Source organism: Phoca vitulina, unplaced genomic scaffold (genome assembly GCF_004348235.1).
Source record: "Phoca vitulina isolate PV1807 unplaced genomic scaffold, GSC_HSeal_1.0 scaffold35, whole genome shotgun sequence".
In the NCBI taxonomy this organism is placed as follows: Eukaryota; Metazoa; Chordata; class Mammalia; order Carnivora; family Phocidae; genus Phoca; species Phoca vitulina.
In genome coordinates, this window is record NW_022589738.1 from 19482365 (window position 1) to 19507823 (window position 25459).

General features: G+C 42.5%; 1 protein-coding gene across 2 annotated transcripts in view; it reads right to left on the reverse strand.

Moving 5' to 3' along the window:
- Positions 1-25459, reverse strand: part of SYN1 (synapsin I) — a 47087-nt gene that overhangs the window by 15390 nt on the left and 6238 nt on the right. For both annotated transcript variants that reach the window (XM_032426592.1, XM_032426591.1), the window contains exons 2-5: positions 20008-20065; positions 19806-19897; positions 17456-17612; positions 17201-17290 (exon numbers count right to left, since the gene is read on the reverse strand). In XM_032426592.1, coding sequence (XP_032282483.1) covers positions 17201-17290; positions 17456-17612; positions 19806-19897; positions 20008-20065 — 397 coding nt within the window. The remainder of the gene's footprint in view (positions 1-17200; positions 17291-17455; positions 17613-19805; positions 19898-20007; positions 20066-25459) is intronic.

The window sequence follows — 25459 nt, forward strand, 5'->3', positions numbered from 1 at the left end:
CCCCCCCCCCCCCCCCCCCCCCCGCCGCGTTCCATGTGTCTGGGTGTGAATCTCTGCTTGGGAGAGACTGATGGCTGAGAGGAAGCACGTGGGGGTGACAGCCCTGTGAAGTGTACAGCAAGGGGGGGGTTCCAGCTCAATGGGTGGCTTGGGGGCCGGCCCTTCCCTCACCTGAGTCTCAACACTTCTCCCTAAAAAATGGGCCTCACAGTGCCTACCCAGAATCCTTCTGAGGTCCGTGCTAGGGTTGGAGGATGATTAATGGGTGTGTTCGTCCCTTGGGTATTTTTTCAGGTCAGAACACGAAACGCTTATAAATAAGAAATTCACAGGTAATATTACTAACAGTGGCTTAATTTCTAGACAGGCGACGTCTAACGGTTAAGAACATGAACGCTGGAGCAACGTCATTTGCATTCAAGTGCTGCCTTTTCCACGTACTAGCTCTGTGTCCTTGGGGAAATCACATTACCTCTTTGTGCCTCAGTTTCCACATCTGTAAAATAGGGATAAAAAGAATGCCTAACTCGCAGGGACAACGTGAGCCATAAATGAGGTCATACATGTCTAATGCCTGGAACAGTGCATGGAACATAGCACTTACAAGTATTAGTTATTATGACTAGTAGCAGTATGAGAAATATAATTTAATGTGTAACTTTAGTAGTGATAATTTGTATCAGTAACGATTATTTAGAGTAAGGAAATAATGTATGATATCAGTAGTAATAACTTAATGCACTCTGAAAACCTTGGTTTAACTTGTGATCCTGATAATCTACGCCCAGAGACGTTACAAATATTTAGTATGTTCATTTGTGATGTTATTATCCTGAACCTTGTATACTTTTTCCCAGTGTGCAAGTCTCCCCAACTGAAAAACACCAACATTTTCAAAGACTTCTATGGGAACCCTCCCCCCAGTGATAATGTTCCCCACTATGAAGTCCTCACTGTGGATGACGAATCACCACACTTACAAATCTCTTCTGTTGCCAAGACTGCAGGTGACAAATTTCTAAGTCTTCGGTAAATCTTTCCTTGGAAAAGTTCCCTCTCCTCACTGTACAAATCCCCTCTTTCACAAATCCCCCATAACAAATACCTCTGTTGAGCCTTATTTATAAATATCGCATTGACATAACCCCTTTGACGACCCCCATTGACAAATCTCCCCGTTTACAAATACCTGGCAGCAATCCATCACCCATTGATGGATCCCAGTGACAAATATCTCTCTTCATAATTACCCACCGTTTGCATATCCCCTACTGACCACCCAGGTGACAAATCTATTTATAAATTATATATTCCCTATTTATGACATAATTCCCATTGACAATCTTTTTAAAAAGATTTTATTTTGGGATGCCTGGGTGGCTCAGTCAGTTAAGTGCCTTAGGCTCAGGTCATGATCCCAGGGTCCTGAGATCAAGTCCCACATCGGGCTCCTTGCTCAGAGGGGAGTCTGCTTCTCCCTCTGCCCCTCCCCTTCCGCTCCTGCTCACGCTCTCTCTCTCTCTTTCTCTCTCAAAAATCTTTAAAAAAAGATTTTATTTATTTATTTGACAGAGAGAGAGAGCACAAGCAGGGGGAGCAGCAGAGGGAGAGGGAAAAGCAGGTTCCCTACTGAGCAAGGAGCCCGAAAGGGGCCTTGATCCCAAGACCCTGGGATCATGACCTGAGCCGAATGCAGACGCTTAACCGACTGAGCCACCCAGGTGCCCCTAAATAAAATCTTTAAAAAAAAAGATTTTATTTTAAGTAATTAATCTCTACACCCAACCTGGAGCTTGAACTTACAAACCCAAGATCAAAAGATGCATGTTTCATCTACTGAGCCAGCCAGCCACCATCCCCCACTGACAATCTTTATTGACAAATCACCCTATTCCTGTATCTCTACCCACTGACATATCTCCTCATTCAGACATGCCCATCAAAATGCTCCCATTGATAAACCTCCTTGTCAAATCTTCCCATTCAGAAATACCCACCGTTGATATCCATCTCATTGATAAGTCCATTTGAAAATCTTTCCATTCATTGAACCCCAGCCTTCCATATGGTCCCCTATTGATCCACCCCCATTGAAATTTCCCCATCCTTAGATATCTCCAGTTGGAAAAATCTCCTTGCTAGAACAGCTCCCAGTGTATTACCATATTACTATATATGTTGAAACATCTCTCCCCACCCCATCAATGACAGATGAAGAGGTAGATTTCTTTTCTTCTTTTTTTTTTTTTTGATTTTTAAAAAAATTTTTAAGTAATCTCTACACCCAACCTGGGGCTTGAACTCACAACCCCGAGATCAGGAGCCGCACAACACTCCATTGACTGTATGACCGAGCCAGCCAGGCACCCCAGATGAAGAGGCAGATTTCTCTAATAAGACCAGTCCTTTCTTTTTCTCCAAAGTGGCTGACACCTCTGTCTCACTATCCAGCCCTGGACACCTCCTATACAGTAGTAGTGAAAATCTGAGGACCAACTCTTATCACACTGTAGAGCTCCCACCAAAGGAAACAATTAGGGCACAAGTTGTCTTTCAGTGTGGGAGTGAAGGTGGAGCTTTTTTTTTTTTTAAGATTTTATTTATTTATTTGACACAGAGAGCGAGACAGCTAGAGAGGGAACACAAGCAGGGGGAGTGGGAGAGGGAGAAGCAGGCTCCTGGCCGAGCAGGGAGTCCGATGCGGGGCTCGATCCCAGGACCCTGGGATCATGACCTGAGCCGAAGGCAGACGCTTAACGACTGAGCCACCCAGGCACCCCAGGTGGAGCTTTTTTAAATAAAGAAGATAGGTTGAAAGTGTGTATAAGAAGCCATTAGGAAAAAAAAAAAAGAAGCCATTAGAACCTCAGATACACTGCCCAACTCCTAATCCCCAGTCCAGTAGAAGGCTGGAGGGATGCGCTGTTGAAAGAATAAAATAGAGGGTTCACGTGGGCAGGATGCTCACACTGCACCTCCCTCTTGTTGACTATTTATCTACCACTGAGCTTGGGTCTCTTGTTGAACCTTTGTGGAGAGCTACAGTTCTGATGGATGGAGGTGGGGCCATTGGCCAGAGGCTCAGACTCAGTGTCCTTTCCCCTCACAATGGGGGCCTCCCCCTGACCCCAGGCCCCTGGAAAGCAGTAGTGTTAGACAGATGCTCCCTGAATCCTCTCCTGATTAGGGGTGAGCTGGGCCAGAGAAAGGCCATTTTTCAACTCTCCCCCCTACCCATGTCTCTCAGGCTCTCGCCACGAGTCCCACCTTTCTGCTGGTCCCTGTTTTGCTCCTGGCTCTGCCCGTGACCACCCTTGAGCAAACCTTTGGATGCTACCATCCACAAACCCATGCTATTTATAGTAACTCAGACATGGATAAGTCTGGGCAGACCTCGGAGAGGCTTCCGACACAGGGGCTCACGGTGAGTTTCAAGAAGGATAGGTAAAGCCCCTTGAGGTGGTAGAACTTGGAGGGGAGGTGCTCTGCAAGCTTTTTTCAGGAGTCTTAGGGATGGGGGAAATCCTCCCTCAACCCAAAAGGGTTCCCTGACACATTTGTCCCATCCCTAGTTCTCATGGCTTAATTCCTGGGGCTCATCCTCCTCACTGAGACCATGAGGCATCATGAGTTCAAATCACCCAGGGACTGTCTCCCCACCAAAATACAAGCCTCTGACCCTGCTCTGGCTGAGGAAATGGGTGGGTCTCTGAGACCCAAAAGCTACTGATGTGATACTAAGACCTCAGTCCCTCATCCCATAAATGCTCTTCAGCCTCTGTGTACCTCTCCCTTTCCTTGTTTCACAGACAATCAAGATTCCTAAAGTGATCTTGAACCTCTGGTTCACAGGAGTACCCAAATATAAAGAGCAATGTGGTTCTATCTATCTACATGCCCACCAAGAACAGCTGTGGGGACATCCATGAGGAGAGTCTCTACCCTGCACGGACTCCTCATCCTCAGGCTTCTCCCCATCTCATCCCTGGAATCAGGTATCCCCTCATCAGGGTATTTTCTTACAAGTGCCCCACCCCCCAGGGTACTGTGCCCCCAGTTTAGACCAATCACAGCAAATTCTGTCCGCAAACCATAGTGTTCTGAATCTTTGGGATTGACCACTTGCAGATCATGGTCCTAGCCAAGGGACATCTGGTCACACTTTACTGACCTCCAGGAGTCAGGCATGGCATCTGTCCTCTCTAGGCTCTTTGAGAGATGGGAACTTGCACTTCAGGAAATGAGTGGTGTATCCTTGGAAGGGGCTCTGAGAGGAGCCTATCAGGGAGGCTTCCTGAATATCTATAGGAAAGGGTGCCCTGGGCGTTGAGTGTGCTTCTCAGGTATGTGTGGCCACAGTGCCACTCTTCCCTCTTCTTTCTGCTCCCTGCTCCTTCCTCCCCAACCCCTGCTCCTTCGCCCTGTTCCCCATCCCCTGCCCCTGTTCCTCCTCCATGTTCCCCATCCCTCTCCCTGCTCCTGCTCCCTCTCCTTGCTCCCTTCTTTCCACCCTGCTCTTTGCTTCTCCCTGTTTCCTTGCCATGAGCTATGTCCTTTCACTCTTCCCTGGCCCCTCTGCCCATCATTAGTGCCCGCCACCCTTCTCTCCTTGGAGCAAAAGCTAAGAGAAGTGTAAGGAGTGGTGTTCTGCCCAACCACTTCTAAGTGCCTTCCTGCCACCCCCCACAAAACCACATACTTAAATCCCAATCTTGCACAGTGTCCATGGAGGGACACCTGCTTATCTGAGCATGGGCAAGAACATGAAGCCATGAGGGGCGCCTGGGTGGCTCAGTCGGTTAAGCATCTGCCTTCGGCTCAGATCACGATCCCAGGACCCTGGGATCAAGGCCCGCGTCGGGCTCCCTGCTTAGTGGGGATCCTGCTTCTCCCTCTCCCTCTGCCCCTCCCCCTGCTTGTGTTCTCTCTCTCTCCCTCTCTCAAATAAATAAATAAAATCTTGAAAAAAAAAAAGAACAGGAAGCCATGAACTTGGCTGCCTTCCCTGGTGGCCCAATATCTGCTCTTGAATCCTCATGTACAACAGCCTCCTGCCTTGGACCGGGACTTCTACTCAGCCACAGTGAGTTGGGGACTCTCCACCTTTCTCAAACTCTTAAGTCTCCTCAAGCCCACCAACTTCCCACAAGTGGCCCCTCAAGCCTCCCAAAGACCATCAACTTCTAACTGTGCTGGGGATCTATCTGGTCATGTTGTGTTTCTTGATCTGGATGCAAGCAACAGGAATATGTTCACTTTGTGAAAATGTAAGGAGCTGCACACACTTGTGATATGTCCTCTTTCCTGGACTTGTTATACCTCCATGAAATTGGTCCCTCAAAAGAAAACTCCCCACCCTGTTCACACATCTCCTATGCTCCTTCCTTCACTTCCCTATTTACTCCCACCCTCTCTTTTTTCATACAATCCCCACATCCCCAACTCTGTTGATTCTCACTCCCAAGCACCCTCTCTTTCCCCACGGCACAGGGACCATGAATCCTGGAGAAGGGACTGGATCCTGAGAGGCCTTGGGGTCAGACTCCACCTGCTCTATTGTGAACCCTTTATAAATATTTGCTGAGCCATAAATCGCCTAGAGATTTATGGCTTAGAGATTATGTCCCTAATCCTGCAGCAGCCCCCACCCCTAGGTCTGCACGATCAGGTTGATGTAAGCAGATCACCATGCTATAGGGAAGTTGGGGTGAAAAGAAGTCAGATTGTGCTTAACAGAGTCCTCCCATGTGCCCCATCCCTGACTGGTGACTATTTAGACATGCTGAGCCGAGCAGCCCTGCAGATTCCTGGTGGCCTGCAGCCTGGATGGGAATAGATAGGGTAGCAGAGCCAGAGTCTCCATATGTGCCTCCCACCACATGATGGAGGCTGGGCAACCTTCCCACCAGAGCTTCAAGGTACAGGGTGGGGGAAGACCGCTTCCACAAATCCAGGCCTAGCTTATGGCCCTCCATGCTGCACAGTGGGGTGGGGGGACAAAAGAGGAAATGTGAGTGGCAAGTTGGCCTGTAGGAAGTCTAATGCCTCTGCCATCTAGCTGCCACCGTCGCCTGCCATTAGCTCTGTCTTCTTCCCGGCCTCTTTGGTCCTGTTCTTTCTGCCTCTCTACAGCCACAGAACAGCCAGGAGGTGTGACTGCCCTACTAGATATCAGTAGTTAATGAGAAAATATAGTTTTTAAACTAGTACTGCATCAGTACAGGTATAAAGAAAGTGACCGATGGACTGGAACAGAGTCCAGAACTTGCCCCCATAAGTACATGAGATTTTAGTACATGACAGAGGTGGCATACTGCCCACATTGGTGGGGAGAAAAGGAAAACTATGAAACTGGATCTCACCCTACTTCCCACTGTATATGAAAATCAATTCCAAAGAACACATGTAATAGACACTTGTGAGAGTGCTACTTGTTGGCTATGTTAAGCACAGTGTTACATAAGTGAATGGATGTGACAGCCATTCTGTAATGCATGTAGAGAAGTGTTCAAGAACACATATAATAAAGATGTCTGTAAGAGTGCTAAAAAAAGAGAAAAAATCCATTTCGGATGAAGAATTTAAATGTCAAAAACAAAGCTTGCCACTTTTACCATCCACTAAATTTCCATATGTACATGGATCTATATCTGGACTTTTAATTTTTCTTTCTTTAGTCTGTCAGACTGCCTATTCATGTGTCAGCATCATACTGTTTAAATTAGAAAACCTTCATAAAATGTTCGCTGGCAGAGGCTTAGGACTAATCCCCCCCCCCATTATAGCTTTTCTTTTTTTTATGGATATTCTTCCATGTTTGCATTTTCATGTGACGTTCACTATCAACTTTTATCAGTTGCAGATAAAAGCTTATAGGTATATTTTGGGGGATCACATTGCATTTATAAATGAAGACTTGAGAAGGGAAACTGTCATCTTTATGATACTAATTCATCCTACTCAAGAACAAGGAATGTCTTTGTTTTTGTGTAAGTCTTTCAGGAGTGTTCTAAACTTTTCCTCAGATAAGTTTGCATTACCCCTTGTTGACTTTATCCTGACGGATTTTATCCTTTTTTGTTATCATAAATGGGGTTTTCTCTTCTATTATACATTATATCTGTTTCTTTGTGTGTATGAAAACTAATTTCTATATGTTGGTTTTATATTCTGCTATATTACTGAATTCTTTATTGTTTGAATTAGCTTTGCTATTGGTTCTCTTGGGAATTTCCAGGTATACTATGGATATTGTCTTAAATAGAGATATTTTTGGGGTGCCTGGGTGGCTCAGTCGGTTAAGTCATGATCCTGGAGTCCCAGGATCAAGTCCCACACTGGGCTCCCTGCTCAGGGGAGTCTGCTTCTCCCTCTGACCCTCCTCCCCTCGTGCTCTCTCTCTCTCAAATAAATAAATAAAATCTTAAAAAATATAGAGATATTTTTGTGTTTTCTTTACCCAATCTTACATCTATAATTTTTTTCCTTGTCTAACTGCATTGGTCTAATACCTCCAAATACAATGTTGAAAAGGAGTGGAGACAGAGGGCATTGCCTTATTTCTGATCTTAGTGGAAATACTCTCCATGTTGTTCCATTAAGTTGGTGATAACTTTAGGATTGAGATATACAAATTTTATCATGTTAAGAAGTTATCAGTTGATTTCTATTTTTGAATGATTGTATCAGAATTCTGCCAAAGTCTTTTAAAATATCTATGGAAATGATCATATGATTTTCTCCTTAGATCTATTATTATGTTGTATTATATTAACATATTACCTATAAAGAACCATCCTTATTCCCAGAAGGAAACTCACTTACTTGGTCATGCTACATTATTTTCTTAATGTAGTTCTGAATTCATTTGCTAAAATTTCATTTAGGATTATTGCATTGCTATTCATGAGTGAAAATAGTCCATGCTTTTTTGAGTGCAATCAATGTTATAATTGCTTTAGAAAAAACATGTGGAAATTTCATTTTCTGTTCTCTGGAATAATTTATTTGGCATTGGGATTAACTGCTCTGTAAGTTTGGAGAATTATCCTGTGAAACCATCTGGGCCCGGTGCTTTTTTATGAGGCAGTTTTTACTCACTTTCTCTTTTGTTTTATGGAAACAGTCTGTTAAGCTCTAATGGGGTCAATTTGGTAAACTGTGTTTCTCTAGGAAATTATCCATTTCATCTAGGTTTTAAATTTTATCCATGTATGCCTTTTTGTGTTTTGACTTTTGGAATCATGCTAATGTCTTACATGAAAAAATATATAATTAAGTCATAGATAAGGAAAAGACTAAAATTTAATACAAAGATAAACAAATTATATTTGAAATAAAATGAATAATGTAATCATGCTGAACGAAAAATAAAATAAACCAAGAAACTTTTGAATACAGTACTTTGACTATATATCCTCATATAAAGACCTAAAAAGGGCAAACAAATCTCTAGCTCTACCTTACTAAGTTTGTTTTTCATAGTGGTGTGGATGTTGAAATTCTAAAAATACATTCTGTGTATTGTAGGACTGAGCAAATGAGTAAACACACTGATGATACTGGAGGCTAGGGTTCTCACTGTTATAGAAGAAAAATATAAGTATAGAATGGGGGAAAGCTAGACAGAACCTTGTGATGTGTTGGATTAGAATTAGAGGTATCAGTGTGAACACATGAAATTCCATATATATAAATTTCTTAGCTTTATATAACGAGAGGGCCTAGAGGCAAAGATATTCCAGTATCAGTGAGTACATCTAGCTCCCATACCCTGGCTTTGAAATACTATTATCTTAGGGCTGGGGCTGGGAAAGAGGAAGTTATGTCCGGAAGTGATGTCGGTGGAAATGCCAGAATAAGGGTCTTTAAAAATCTTCTCTTCCATAAAAACAATGAGAATACTGGCAAAAATTGTCAAAATTAACTTTTTTCAGAGCTCTAGACATTGACCAAAAGCTTATAACAATTCAGGAAGCGTCTATTCAAGAAAAATGGCTGAATCTCAGTAAGAACAGTATGCTTTGTGGCATTTGAACTTTCCCTGTTTCCATCCCCTTCTCCCTACCTCCACAACAGCCTTGAAAATCAACAGCCTTGTAATCCTGATGAAAACCAGCAGCCTAGCAGCCAGAAGGGGAAGTAGAACAGGGTTGGAGTTTCCTCCAAAGTCCCATTCCTAGAGAACTATCTTTATTTGACCGGTCTGGCACTTTCCTAGAAAACTCCATTCACAGGCCTTGTCTATTTGATTTGACTCAGAGTTCACCTAGCGTGAACAGCTTTCCCTGGGTTTTTTTTTCAAAAACAATCAGTATCAATTGTTAACATAGCAAGTGCTTGAGGCAGTGATTATAGTTAGGACAAACATTACAAGCTGACCGAAAAACCTAACAGGAAAAGTTGGGTAAGGAGATCTTCATAGGAGGCTTTGAAAAGCACTGACAAATTCCCAGGAATCTAGAAAACCATAAATATGCATAAGGCTGTGTGCATGCTCAGGATCTCTGGCTGACCTCGAGGCTCTGCAAAACGAGGAAGTAAAGGCTATGTCAAAGTTGTGAACAGCCTGCCAGAGCATTGAAGGCATGCTCCAACAGGTGCACAGAGCCCATCAGCAAACGCTTGGAGACTTAATGGTTCTAGGTGTTTAAAGAAATATCTGCCATTCATTACCTGACCACAAAGCTAATGAAGCAGAGACTCAGCGGCCATATAGGACAAAGAATACAACCTTTACAGAATTAGTTTAGGAATGTCACTAAAAAAACAAAGAGCAAGAAATATAAACCCTAGAATGGGGGAGAGAATCTGATTTCCACAGCTGCCATGTAATATTATTTACAATGTTAAGTTTTCAACAAAAATTTATGAGACATGAAAAGAAATAATAAAGTATGACCCAAACAGAAAAATGAAGTAGCCAATAGACTTGTCCCTGAGGAAGCCCAGATACCGGGATTAATACACAGACTATAAGTCAGCTATTGAAAATATTTTCAAAGAACTAAAAGAAATCATGTCTAAAGAACTAACTGAAAGTATGAGAATGGTATTCTAACAAATAAAGACTATCAATAAAGAGACAGAAATGATAAAATAATAGAATTCCAGACTTGAAAAACACAATAACTGAAATTAAAAATTCACTAGAGGGACTCAACAGTAGATTTGAGCTGCCAGAGGAAAGAATCAATGAATTTGAAGGTAGGTCAACCAAAATAACCCATTGTGAGGAACTAAAAGAAAAAAAAATTACACAAATAAACAGAGTTTCAGAGGCTTGTGAAACACCATCAAACATATCAACACACACATAATGGGAGTCCCAAAAGGAGAGAGTAGAGAGAAAGGTGCAATAAAGAATATTGAAAGGAATAATGGCTGAAAATCTCCCAAATTTGATGGAAAATATTAATCTATACATCCAAGAAACTCACTGAACTTCAAATAGGATAAACTTATAGAGAGCTACATCTAGACACATCATAAACAAACTTATGAAAGTCAAAGACAAAGAGAGAATCTTGAAAGTAGTAAGAGGAAAGTGACTCATCACATACAAGTGATCCTCAGTAAGATTAATAGCTGATTTCTCGCCAGAAGGCAATGGGACAACATATTCAAAGCCCTGAAAGAAAAAGACCATCATATAAGAACTTTATATCTAGGGTGCCTGGGTGGCGCAGTCGGTTAAGCATCTGACTCTTGGTTTTGGCTCAAGTCATGATCTCAGGGTTGTGAGATTAAGCCCTGTGTTGGTCTCCATGATCAGCGGGGAGTCTGCTTGAGATTCTCTCTCCCTCTCCCTCTGCCCCTCCCCCTATGTTCATACTCTCTCTCTCTCTCTAACCTAAATAAATAAATCTTTAAAAAATATTGAAGAGCTAAATAAAATATTGAGCATAAAAGGCAGATATAGACAGAATGGATGAAAAATGTGACTTGATTATATGCTGTCTACAAGGGACACACTTTAGATTCAAAGACACAAATAAGGTGAAAGTAAATGGATGGAAAAAGATTTGCCACGCAAATAGTAACCAAAAGAGACCTGGCTATACAACATCAGATAAAATAGACTTTAAAACAGAAATTGTTACTGGAGGTAAAGTAGGACATTCTAAATTGATAAAAAGTTTAATCTATCAAGAAGACATAACAATGATAAAAACATATGTACCTAAGAACAGAGCCCCAAAATAAATGAAACAAAAAGACAGAACCGAAGGGAGAAGTAAACAATTCAACAATAATAGTTGGAGACTTCAATGCCTCACTTTAAATGATGGAGAAAACAATTAGACAGAGGATCAACAAAGAAAGAGAAGACTTGAATAACACTATAAACCAACTAAACCTAACAGACATCTATAGAACAGTCCACCCTACAACAGCAGAATACACATTCTTCTCAAGTGCACAAAGCCAGAAAACAAGTCCCAATAAATGTAAAAGTACTGAAATAATACAAAGTATGTTCTCTGACCACAGATGAATGAAATTAGAAAGTATAAACAGAAAAAAAATGGGGAGTTCCACAAATACGTGGAAAGTAAACATGTTCATAAATAACCAATGGGTCAAAGAAGAAATCACTAGGGAAATTAGAAGATACTTTGAGATGAATGATTAAAAAAACACAACATATCAAAACATAAGGTATGCAGCTAAAGTGATGCTTATAGGGAATTTCATAGTTATAAATGTGTATATTAGAAAGAAGAGAGATATCAAATCAATAACCTATTCTTCCATTTTCAGAAATTAGAAAAAGAAGAGCAAATTAAGCCCAGAGCAAGCAGAAGGAAAGAAGTAATAAAGATTAATACCTATTCTTGTCAAGCTATTCCAAAAAATAGAAGAAGGGAAGCGTCCAAATTCATCCTATGAGACCGGCATTATCCTGATACCAAAACCAGATAAAGACACAACAAAAAAGAAAACTACAGGCCAGTATCTCTGATGAACATAGATGCATAAATTCTCAACAAAATATTAGACCGAATTTAACAATACATTAACAAAATCATGCGCCACAATCAAGTGGAATTGATTCCAGGGATGCAAGGTGGTTCAGTATTCCCAAATCAATCAACGTGATACATCACATTAACAAGAGAAAGGATAAAAACCATATGATCATCTCAATAGATGCAGAAAGAGTATCTGACAAACTACAACACTCATTCATGATAAAAACTCTCAGCAAAGTAGGTTTAGAGGGAACATACCTCAACATAATTAAGGCCATATATGAAAAGCCCACAGCTAACATCATACTCAATGGGGAAAAACTGAGAGTTTTTCCTCTAAGATCAGGAACAAGACAGGGATGTCCACTCTCACCACTTTTATTCAATATACTGGAAGTCCTAACCACAGTAACCAGACAAGAAAGAGAAATAAAAGGCATCCGAATTAGTAAGGAAGAAGTAAAACTTTCACTGTTTGCAGATGAAATGATACTATATATAAAAAGCCCTAAAGACTCCACCAAAAAAACTACTAGAACTGATAGCTGAATTCAGAAAAGTCACAGGATACAAAATTAATATATAGAAATCTGTTGCATTTTTATACACTAACAATGAAGTAGCAGAAAGAGAAACTAAGAAACTAATTAAGATAAATTAACAATCACATTTACAATTGCACCAAAAATAATAAAATACCTAGGAATAAACTTAACCAAGGCAGTGGAAGACCTATACTCTGAAAACTATAAAACACTGATGAAAGAAATTGAAAATGACACAAACAAATGGAAAGGTATTCCATGCTCATGGATTGGGAGAACCATTATTGTTAAAATGTCCATACAACCCAAAGCAATCTACAGATTTAATGTAATCTCTATCAAAATACCAAAAGCATTTTTCACAGAACTAGAACAGATAATCCTAACATTTCTATGGAACCACAAAAGACCCCAAATAGCCAAAGCAATTTTGAAAAAGAAGAACAAAACTGATAGTATCACAATCCCAGATTTGAAGATATATTACAAAGCTGTAGTAATCAAAACAGTATGGTACCGGCACAAAAACAGACATGTAGATTAATGGAAAAGAACAGAGAGTCCAGAAATAAACCCACACTTATATGGTCAATTAATCTGTGAGAAAGGAGGCAAGAATACACAATGGGAAAAGACAATCTCTTCAATAAATGGTATTGGCAAAACTGGACAGCTACATGCAAAAGAATGAACCTGGATCACTTTCTTACACCATGCACAAAAATAAACTAAAATGAATTAAAGACCTAAATGTGAGTCCTGAAACCATAAAATTCCTAGAAGCAAACACTGGCAATAATTTCTTTGACACCTGCCATAGAAACATTTTTGTAGGTATGTCTCCTCAGGCAAGGGAAACAAAAGCAAAATTAAAGTATTGGGACTACACCAAAATAAAAAGCTTTTGTACATCAAAAGAAACCACCAATTAAACAAAAAGGCAACCTACTGAATGGGAGAAGATATTTTCAGATCAGTAGGGGTTAATCTGATAAGGGGCTTATAGCCAAAATATACAAAGAACTCATACAACTCAACACTAAAAAGCCCACAAATAATCCAGTTAAAAATGGGCAGAGGACTTGAATAGACATTTCTCCAAAGAAAACATACAGATGGCCAACAGACACATGAAAAGATGCTCAACATCATTAATCATCAGGGAAATGCAAATTAAAACCAGAATGAGATATCACTTTACACCTGTCAGGATGGCTAAAATCAAAAACACAAGAAATAACAAGTGTTGGCAAGGATGTGAAGAAAAAGGAACACTCACGTACTGCTGGTGGGAATGCAAATTGGTGCAGTCACTGTGGAAAATAGTATGGAGGCTCTTCAAAAATTAAAAATAGAATTATCATGTGATCCAGTAATTCCACTACTGGGTATTTACCCAAAGAAAATGAAAACACTAATTCAAAAAGATATATGCACCCCTATGCTTATTGCAGCATTATTTACAATAGCCAAGATATGGAAGCAACCCAAGTGTCTATTGATAGATGAATGGATAAAGAAGATGTGGTATATATTTACAATGGAATATTACTCAGCCATAGAAAAGAATGAAATCTTGCCATTTGCAAAGACATGGACAGAGCTAGAGAGGTTAATGTTAAAGTGAAATAAGTCAGAGAAAGACAAATACCATATGATTTCACTCATATGTGGGATTTAAGAAACAAAACAGATGAACATAGGGGAAAAGACGAAATCAGAGAGGGAGACAAACCATAAGAGACTCTTAACTCTAGGAAACAAACTGAGGGTTGCTGGAGGGGAGGTGGGTGGGGGGAAGGGGTAACTGGGTGATGGGCATTAAGGAGGGCACCTGATGTAATGAGCACTGAGTGTTATATGCAACTCATGAATCACTAAACTCTACCTCTGAAACTAATAATACACTATATGTTAATTAATTGATTTTAAATAAAAATAAGAAACAAAAAGAATAAAAGAGACAAACCCCTAGACTCTTAAATACAGAGAACAAACTGGTGGTTGCCAGAGAGGAGGTGGGTGAGGGGATGGACAAAATAGACAAAGGGGATTAAGAGTACACTTAATCTTGGATGAGCATTGAGAGAGGTACAGAATTGCTGAATCATTATATTGCACACCTGAAACTAACATCTAACACTGCATGTTAATTATACTTCAATAAAAAATAAGTAATAAAGATTAGAGTGGAAATAAATGAAATAGAGAATTGAAAAACAATAGAGAAAATCAACAAAACCACAAGTTGGTTCTTTGAAAAGATCAACAAAATTGATAAACCTTTAGATTAAGAAAGAAAAGAGAGAAAACTAATTATTAAAATAAGGAATGAAAGAGGGGACCTAACTACTAACCTTACAGAAATGAAAAGAAATTTAAGAGAGTACTATGAACAACTGTATGTTAATAAATTAGAAAACCTAGATGAAGGGACAAATTCCTAGAAAGACACAAACTACCAAAACTGACTCAAGAAGAACTAGAAGATCTGAATAATATTATAATAAATGAAGACATTAGATTAGTAATAATAATAATAATAAATGTCCTACAAAGAAATGCCCAAGAAGGGGGTGCCTGGGTGGCTCAGTCGGTTAAGCAACTGCCTTTGGCTCAGTGAGGAGCCTGCTTCTCCCTCTCCCTCTGCCCTTCTCCCCTACTTGTGCTCTCTCTCTTTCTCTATCAAATAAGTAAATAAAATCTTAAAAAAAGAAAAGAAATGCTCAGGACTAGATGTCGATGTCTTTACCAGTGCATACTACAAGTATTTAAAAAGAATTAACACTAATCTTTTCACAGCTCTCCCCCAAAATAGAAGAGAAGGGACCACTAACCATCTCATTCTGTGAGGCTACTATTACCCTGAGACCAAAACCAGACAAAGACATCATAAGAAAACAATAGATCAATATCTTTTCTGATGATAGATACCATAATTCTCAACAAAATACTAAAAACTGAATCCTAAAAAGGATTATACACCAGACCAAGCAAGAGTTGGCCCAGTTAAGCAAATGCGGCTCAACTCGCATGGAACTCAAGTAATGTAATACAGCATATTCATAGAATAAAGGAAAAACCACATGATCATATCAATAAATATAGAAAAAACATTTGACAAAGTTCAACATCCTTTCATGATAAAAACACTCAACAAATTAAGAATAGAAGGGAACTTTGTTAACACTTAGGGAGCAGTTAATATATACCAGATGCACTGTTCTAACCACTTTACATTCATTAAGTAATTTAATTCTCACACCAACGCTGTGAGGCAGGAACTATTATTACCCACATTTTGCAGGTGGACAAACTGAGGCACAGAGCATTAAGTAATATGCTAGGATTCCAATATAGAAATTCTGGCTAGAGTCTATGCTCTCAACCACAATCAGCTATTCTGTCTCTCAAAGAATGTGGGATAATAATAATGATAACCAAATTGGGTTTCCTAAGAACTAATGATTTGATCTTCATCTGTAAGTAAACTTAATTCATAACACTGTTAACTTATATCAGTGACCATAGTTTGTAATGCTGGTAAGAATTTTTAGTATTAATACCAATGTTTATTTAACCAAGTTGGTAACACTGGGTCAATATTGACATTTAACTGTAATTTAACTCACAGAAGTGGTGATGATCATTTATATAGGCAAACATAATTTATAACATTGTTAAAAATTTATAAAATTAGTTGTAAAATTTGATGGCATCAATAATGGTGATTCAATTTCTATTTGCAACTAAAATTTGATTCATAACTGTGGTACTCATAATTCATATTAGTAATCATAACTTTAATATTAGTAATTATTCATAATATAAACTGGAGTGTTAACCATATTAATGATGATTTCTATTAGAAGCTATCAGATAATTCAAAACATAGTTACTCATAATTTATCTTAGTAATCTTAATTTGTAACATTGGCAATAATTTGTAATATTAGTTATAATATTTGATGATATTAGTAATGATAATGCAACTTCTTTTCAGTATAATATAACTCAAAACAGAGACTTATAATTTATATTAGAGCATAATTTGTAATATTGATAATAATTTGTAATAATAGCTATAATCTTCAATGACACTAGTAATGATTATTCAATTTGTTAGGAACTGCAATCTGATTCATAACACGGGTACTCATAATTTACACCAATAACAGTAATTTGTAGTATTAGTGATAAGTTGTAATATTGGTGATTATATTTTATAATAATAGTAACCCACAATTCAATTGCTATTGGTAAGCAATTTAATTTATAACATCGCTACTGATGATTTTCATTGCCAGTCCTAATTTGCAACATTGGTGACATTTCTACAGGAAGAATATTTGCTAATATTAGTAATGATGACTTGATTTCTATATGTAATATAGTCTGATTCATTACATTACATCTGTTTATTTACAGTAGAAGCCGATTTTTAATACTGCTGAGAAAAGATACTATAAGAAACGGGATCAGTGACTGAAATCACACCTGTAAGCTCATCAGTAAATCCATGGTATTAATAAACCCTGTCGCGAAGCAACTTCACCCTCCACAGCACACAGCGGCTGCACTCCCTGACAGTGTTGCCATTGCTAACGCATCCACTCGCAATAATGTCGCAGTACACACGATGCTCTTCCCTCCTGCCCATCCTACGTCCCCCAGACTCACCATCTCTTTGTGATTGGGGTAGAAGGTCTGATCGATAAGAGGGAATTCCTCGGTCCCCAGTTTCTTGTGCAGTCGAACCATCTGGGCGAACTAGGAGAGCCAGGAGAGATGGGTCAGCATGCCCTTCACCGGGACAGAGTCTCCAAGCTGGGATTCCGAGCTTCAAGCTTTTTCAGTTCCCCCAGATCACAGCGATGTCGAGTTCCCACATGCACAAGACAGTCCCTCGCCAGCAGCGCCCTTCCTGTCACTTACCACCCAGGGCTTGTCACAGAAGTTGTAGACAGAATGCAAAGAGTTGACGCTGGGTATCCCAGCATACTGCAGCCCAATGACCAAACTGCGGTAGTCCCCGTTCCGTGCCATGCTGAAGGCATGCTGGCGGATCAGCACAAAGTCTGGCTTCAGAGACCTGGGGTGGCAGGAGGAGAGGTGTCAAGGATATGCCCCCAGAGCTCCCCACCACCCTTAGAACAAAAACCAGGTTTCTACGGGGGCACCTGAGTGGCTCAGTCAGTTAAGCGTCTGCCTTCCTGGGATCGAGCCCCACGTCGGGCTCCCTGCTCAGTGGGGAGCCTGCTTCTCACTTTCCCTCTGCCTGCCTCTCTCTCTCTCTCTGTCAAATAAATAAATAAAATCTTAAAAAAAAAAAAAAAACAGGTTTCTAAATCTCCGCAGCTCCTAGAAATTTCGAAGTGGTTGCTCAGCTCAGCACACACACACAAGCTGTTTCCTCCCGTACCAGCACCCTTTCCACCCTTTCCCCATCTGGTGATCCCAGGGTCTTGGGATAGAGCCCTGCATTGAGCCCCATCGGGCTCCCTGCTCAGCGGGAAGCCTGCTTCTCCCTATCCCTCTGCCGCTCCCCCTGCTTGTGCTCTCTCTCAAATAAATAAATAAAACCTTTAAAAAAATGTCTCTCACAATATTGGTCTTCCTCATCCAAACTGTAGACCCCTCCACCATCCAACGATTCCTATATCCTTTTGCTGCTATATATTTTTTCTTAGCACCTTTACATTTTTTGATTTGTTTATTGTATGTATCCCACAGTAGAATATAAGCTTTATGAGGGCAGAGGGTTTTTTTTGGGGGGGGGCTCTTTTTGGGGGTCGGTTTTGTTAACTGCCAGGTCCTCAGCATATACAAGAGGTCCTGGTGTACAATAGGAGCTTAATAAATATTTGCTGAATGTAAAATGCTGAGGGCAGCACCTGGCATACAGTAGATTCTCAAGAAATATTTGCTGATTTAATAACTAAAAAGTTTGGCTTGGGGCGCCTGGGTGGCTCAGTCGTTAGGCGTCTGCCTTTGGCTCAGGTCATGATCCCAGGGTCCTGGGATCGAGCCCCGCATCGGGCTCCCTGCTCCACGGGAAGCATGCTTCCCCCTCTCCCACTCCCCCTGCTTCTGTTCCCTCTCTTGCTGTGTCTCTCTCTGTCAAATAAATAAATAAATAAAAATCTTAAAAAAAAAATGAAGTTACCCAAAAAGCTCTTAAAAAAAAAAAGTTTGGCTTGTGGTCTGCTAGGATTCTTGGCTCTGCAGAAGAGAAGCTGTTTTCCCACATTCTGTACCTAATTTAATTTTTTTTTTAGATTTTATTTATTTATTTGACAGAGAGAGAGGGAGAGAGCACAAGCAGGGGGAGCAGCAGGAGAGAGAGAAGGCGCCCCCCTAATTTCTTTTTAAATCGACATAGAACATTGTGTAAGTTTAAGGCGTAAAACATGTCAATTAGACACACTTATATACTGTAATAGGATTGCCATTGTAGCGTTATTTAGCAGTTCTATCATGTCACATAATTATCATTTCCTTTTTGTGGTGGGAATAATTAAGTTCCGATCTCTTAGTAAGTTTGATAATTATGATACAATATCGTTATCTATATTCACTATACTGTGCATTGGATCTCCAGGACTTACTTATCTACCAGTTGCAAGTTTATACCCTTAAACATTTCTTCTATTTTTTTAAGATTTTATTTTTTATTTTGAGAGAGAGACAGAGAGATCATGAGCAGGAAGAGGGGCAGAGGGAGAGGGAGAAGGACAAGCAGAATCCCCGCTGAGCAGGGAGCCCGATAGGCGATAAGCGGCTTGATGCGGGGCTCACTCCCAGGACCCTGGGATCATGACCTGAGCCGAAGGCAGAAGCTTAACCGACCGAGTCACCCAGGCGCCCCTAAATATCTCTTCTATTCTACCACCCCTCAGCCCCTGGTAACCACCATTTCACTCTGTGTTTTTATGAGTTTGGCTTTTTTAGATTCCATAGACAAGAGATATCATACAGTATTTGTCTTTCTCTGTCTGATTTATCTTACTTAGCATAATGTCCTCAAGGTCCATTCACGTTTTTGCAAATGGCAGGATTTCCTTCTCTCTCGTAGCTGAATAATATTTCATAGTGTATACACACCACATCTTCTTTATCCATTCATTCACCAATGGGCACTTACATTGTTTCCATATCTTGGCTATTGTAATATACCTAAGTTCTTGCTCACAGAAGGATGGGTGGGGAGGTGGGGGCTCTCCCTCAGCTCTAAGGGAGTCTTTGTGCCTCTCCCATAACACCAAGTTAACCTTTCTCTACTTACCGCACGACCTTCACCCCATTCCGAAGAACTTCCATGTCCACAGAGAATCCACCATTGGCGTGAGCCACGAGGTTGAGATCAGAGAATTCAGCCTAGGAAGGAGAAAAAAAAAAAAATCCGTGATTCACCCACATCACACAAAAACGACCATCCAGTTTTCGGTCTGGACAGCCGACCCCCAGGTCCATCTGCCCCAACTAACCTGTTCTACTTTAATGTCAATTTCTCCATGGATCTTTTTCCCTTTGAAGTATTTTGCCCTGGAGAGGAAAAGCAGAGCACAGCCATCAATCTCAGAAGACAAAACCCAGGCCAGTCCTTTGACCCTGTTGCCCCTTCAGAGCCATAAAGTATTTCGTGATTGTTGAAACACTTTGCCAAGCTCAACAGTGCTTTGGGTACCATAAAGTCTGTTGTGATCTCTCATGGAGGTGTGTAAATGTCAGAGGACATTGTGAACTCTAAACTAAGTCCTCAAACCACAGCCGGCAGGCAGGCGTTCCCCAGAGCGTGGTCTGCTCATCACACTGCTACCAGAAATTTTTTTTTTTTTAAGATTTTATTTATTTGACAGAGAGGGACACAGCAAGAGAGGGAACACAAGCAGGGGGAGTGGGAGAGGGAGAAGCAGGCTTCCCGCAGAGCAGGGAGCCCGATGTGGGGCTCGATCCCAGGACCCTGGGATCGTGACCTGAGCCGAAGGCAGACGCTCAACGACTGAGCCACCCAGGCGCCCCTACCAGAAATGTTTTTGAAAAGCCTTGCCAAAGGAGGAGGGCTTCGTAAGCTGTTAACGTACTTTGGAATTGCATGGAGGTTCGTAAATGGCAAAAAACCAAAAACCAAAAAGCATAAACCAAAAAACAACAAAACAAAACAAACCCGTAGAGAAGACGTGTATATGAAGTGTGCCCAGGCATGCCTCAGTTGCCTGCGTCTGCCTGTGCGGCCTGAAGCATCTCTCTGCTCTCTGGCCCTTTCCCATGGGGGATCACACTTGTCCGCGTGTGGCTGTGCGCTGTGAGGGACCCAACTGTGGGTGGGCGGCTATATAAAAAAGGAGGAGCAGACCGGGGGTGGGCAGGCTGGCGGTGGGTCTAGGGATGGAAGCCCGGGCCAGCAATGATGGGCACGGGGAGGGATGCGGCTGAGGGCGAGGGGAAGCCACAGGAGCGAAGACGGGTAGGAGCAACAGCGGATGCAGGGGGAACTGCCATGTCACTCTCCCTGGGCGCGACCCGGCTGGGCTTGGTTTCCAGCGGCATCCTCCCCCAGGCCCAGGATTCCTACCCGACAGGCTTCGTTACACGCGGAAGCTCATCTCCAGTCAGGGGTCGCACACAAGAGGGATGACGAAAGGAGCCACTCCCAGGCTTGCCTCTGACACAGACAGCACGGACAGGCCCTGGCGACTTCACTGACAAACCCCAAAGACTCCAAGCACAGCCATTTTCTCCTCTCCCTCTCCCTCCCTCCCTCCCTCCCTCTCTCTCTTTCTCTCACACACTCCATTACTGACACTGTCCCCTCACAAGTGTTGTAAGAGAATTTCTCTGAGACCTGCACATTTTTCACTTATAAAATAATGATGAGTGTAGGTTATATCACTGTATTTCAAACTTTTTTAAAAAAAGATTTTATTTATTTATTTGAGAGACAGAGAGACAGAGAAAGCAACGGAGAAGACAAGTGGGGAGGCAGAGGGAGAAGCAGTCTCCCCCACTGAGCAGGGAGCCCGATGCGGGGCTCGATCCCAGGACCCCCCAGGATCATGACCTGAGCCAAAGGCAGACGCTTAACCGACTGAGCCACCCAGGCCCCATATTGCAAACTTTTTTGACCATAAGTGTAGTGAATACCGTGGCGCTCTGCTCAGATGTCCTTTTCATGGCCAATGCACCCTGAATATCAGCTCTTGACAGCTTAGGGCTATGTCCCGCTGGGATCTGTCTTCTCTCACAGAGGACTGCTTTGGCCAAGGTTATAACTACTTCAGGCCGCCCATGTCTTATATCTGGTCTGCGAGTGTGTACAAAGGCTGGCCTCTTTGCCTCAGTATAGGCTGACTCCGAAGGACCATCCCACCCCCTGAGGTCGCCCTAGGATCGGCTGAGGCCTCTGATGCAGCTGCATTGTGGACCAGCGTCCCCCTCTGCCCAACCCTGCCCTCCTTACAGGCACTGATCCTAAAGGCACTCCCCAGCAAGCCTCCTGCATACAAACGCCTGCCTCCAAATCTGTTTCCTGAGAACCCAACCTAAACCAGTGTGCGAGAGATGTCAAACCACACACAAAAAAGACTCTAACGCCATTCTGGAATTGGGTCACCCAGCAGCCAGCAGGCAATGAGGAACCATTATTTGTCGGGGAGGGGGGAGCCCGGATAGCCCCGAACATGCTGTAGCAACATAAAGCACCCTGTAGCGGGTCTGGGCTGTGGTTCTGGCAGGATGCCACTTGCACCGTGTGATCTGGCAGATTCCATGATACTGGACGTGTCAGTAGTGGGAAAAGAGGCAGTGCAGAGTTCATTCTCATGAGTGTGAGAGTTACAGGGTGGGCCCCTGGGGTTTGGGGGTAGCAGTAACTTTTACTGAGAGTGAACTGTAATGAGATACTGGTGGAAGGGAATGCCCCAGTTGGTGAAATATCCCTGGCACTTGAGAGGCGTGAGGGAAATGGTAAGCAGACTCCAGTGACTATTTGCTAAACACCATCGATTAGCTGAAGAAATATGTGACATGTTCAGGGTGAGTAACCGTTAATCCAAAGCAAAATGTGAAAGCCAGAGGACCCCCTTGGCTACATTTAAGGAAACCCCAATCTTCTGCAACTGAGGGCAGATGGGGGGGGACCAAGAGGTTAGGGCATAATCATAAGTGTAGCAAGACCTCAGAGAAGGTTGAGTTCTCAGGCCTAACACATTTCCTATGCCATGATCAGGGCCCTAATAGGACAAGTGAAGCCCTTAGACTTGGGGTAGGGATATCTGGGAAGATGCATGTAACACCTCAAACTTATTGATTCACCTGAACCCACTGGGCCTGCAGAAGCAGCCCCCTCCTCCTTGTTAGAATGTAGACCTTTCTGCTTGAAGGTAATACAGAGGACTTGAATGAACCAGGTGCCTTATAAAACAATGCTTGCCCCTTTCAGAACCTACCCCCTTCCCCTCTTAGCAACCAGATCAATAAGCAGGGTCAAATCCTAGCACACCTGATTGGAGAGGTTCTAAGCTTGCAAAGGAAGGAAAGAAATAATACACAGAAGCTGAAAAATCTGGCCAATATGTACTGACAAGAGCTGTAAAAGTATGCATGAAAATGGTTCCTGAGGACAATGGACCAAAGAGGTGGAACATGACATTGGAGCACTCTCCCAGGACCCAGAACTTAAAACCCTGGCAAGGACTCTAGGAGATGTTGCCGATACACTGTTGGATGACTTGTGGAAGCTTGGAGAAAACAGTGGTCCACACTGGCAGAAATGCCAGATCTTCCATGGCAGACTGTGGAAAAAAGGATCAAAGGACTCAAAGAAGCAGACATGTTAGAAAAGACATACTATGTAAGTCTAAGAAACGCATCAGCTGACTCTGTTCTATGGGAAGGCCCAGAGGATCTACCCAACTTAGAAAATCAATAAGGAATATGCTGGTAAGAGTGGCACCAGCCATGCTGAGAAGCACAATAGTGGAAAGGTGGTAAATGAAGTCCTGTCCCAGGTCCTGTTCGACGTGGGTCCCAGTCTGCAAATGCATAATTAAACTGGACATATCTGTAGTCGTCAGAACCCCTACGTGGGTTCCTTGGCTTGTGGGGTAAGAGCTATTGTAGTGGGAAGGTCCAAATGGATGTCTCTGGAACTACACACCCCTCCCCTGATCAAATCAGCAAATCCAAGCTAATATTATATCTGTCCCAAGGGTGATGGTGGAAACTAGCACTACTTTGAAAGATCTAAAGGATGCAGGGGTGTTAGTCCCATCAGATCTCCCACTGAATTGACCAGTTTGGCTCCTGGAGAATGTTTGCAGACTCCTGCAAGCTCGACCAAGCAGTATTCCCGAGGGAAGCAGCTGTACTGCACGGGCTGCCATTGCTAGAGCAGACCTCAGGTCCGGCAGGTGGCCGCTGACTTCCTGAATCTACTCTTTTCTGTTCTGATCAGAAAAGAGGATCTGCGACATTTCATGTTCACATGGGACTGACAATAATATTTGTTGATGGTCTTGCCACGGGCCTATGCTGTCTTTCTCACCCTGTGTCATCATATGGTCCAAAGGCACTGGGCCATCTGGACATCCACAGAATGTCACACTGGACCACTGTATCAGTGACATCATATTGATTGGGCAAGATGAGCAAGAGATGAGTAGCACATTGTCTTGATAAGACGCATGCACTCCAGAGGGTAGGAGATCAACCTTACAAAGACTCAGGGGCCTGCTGCATTAGTAAAAGTTCTAGGGGTATAGTGGTCCAAGGCAAGCCCAGGACACCCCCCCCCCCCCCGCCAAATAATAGGGCAAAGCATTGCATCTCACACCTCCTACCATGAGAAAAAACGCACAACACTTGGTAGGTGTCTTCAGGTTCTAGAGGCAGCATATTCCACACCTGGAGATACTGCTCTGATTCATTTTTCAGGTGCAACCTAAGGCTGCCGTCCCTGAATGGGGGCCAGAGCAGAAAGGGCTCGGCAGCAGATCCAGACTATGGTGCCAGCAGTCTTTCCACTTAGGCCATATGACCTGGTAGATCCTATGATACCGGATAAGTCAGTAGTGGGAAAAGATGCAGTATGGAGCTTACGGGAAGTTTGAGTGGGAGGCCCTTGGGGTTCTGGAGCAAGGCCAGGCCATCTGCAGCAGAGAATTACATGACTCTTGAGAAACACTTCCTGGGCTCCAGAAGAGACAAAATGCTTGACTATGGGGCACCAAGTGATTGTACCTCCAGGTGCCCCATCATGAGCTGGGTCCTGCGGGCCCACCAAGTAATAATGTCAGATGGACCCAGCGGCTGGGATCAGGCCCAAGCCAGACTGAGCAAGCTGCCTGAGCAGGTAATCTCGATGCCCGTATCATCCACACTGGTGCCCTAGCGCCTCCCTCAGCTCACCAGGGGGACTCCTTACAACCAGTGGATGAAGGAAGGAAGAAAAAGTATAAGCTTGGGTCACAAATGGACTGGCTTGATATGTGGGGAGAAGCAAAAAAGGGACAGCGGCTGTACTATAGCCCCACTCGGAGTGGTCCTGAAAGACAGTGGCAGAGCTCCCAATGGGCAGAGCTTTGGGCTATGCCCCCTGGTAATCTACTTAATAGGGAAAGGGAAATGGCCCAAGATTAGAATATATACTCACTGATAGGCAGTGATGGGTGGCTTGGCTGATCAGAGGCCTTGAAGGAAAAATATTAGGGGATCAGGACAAGGAGTATTATGCTAAGAGAAATAAGTCAGTCGGAGAAAGACAAATATCACGTGATTTCACTCATATGTGGGATTTAAGAAACAAAACAAATGAGCAAAATGAAAAAGAGAGAGAGGCAAACCAAGAAACAGACTCTTAACTATAGAGAACAAACTGATGGTTGCCAGGGGCGGGGCAGGGGGATGGGGGAAATAGATGATGGGCACCGGATGATGTAT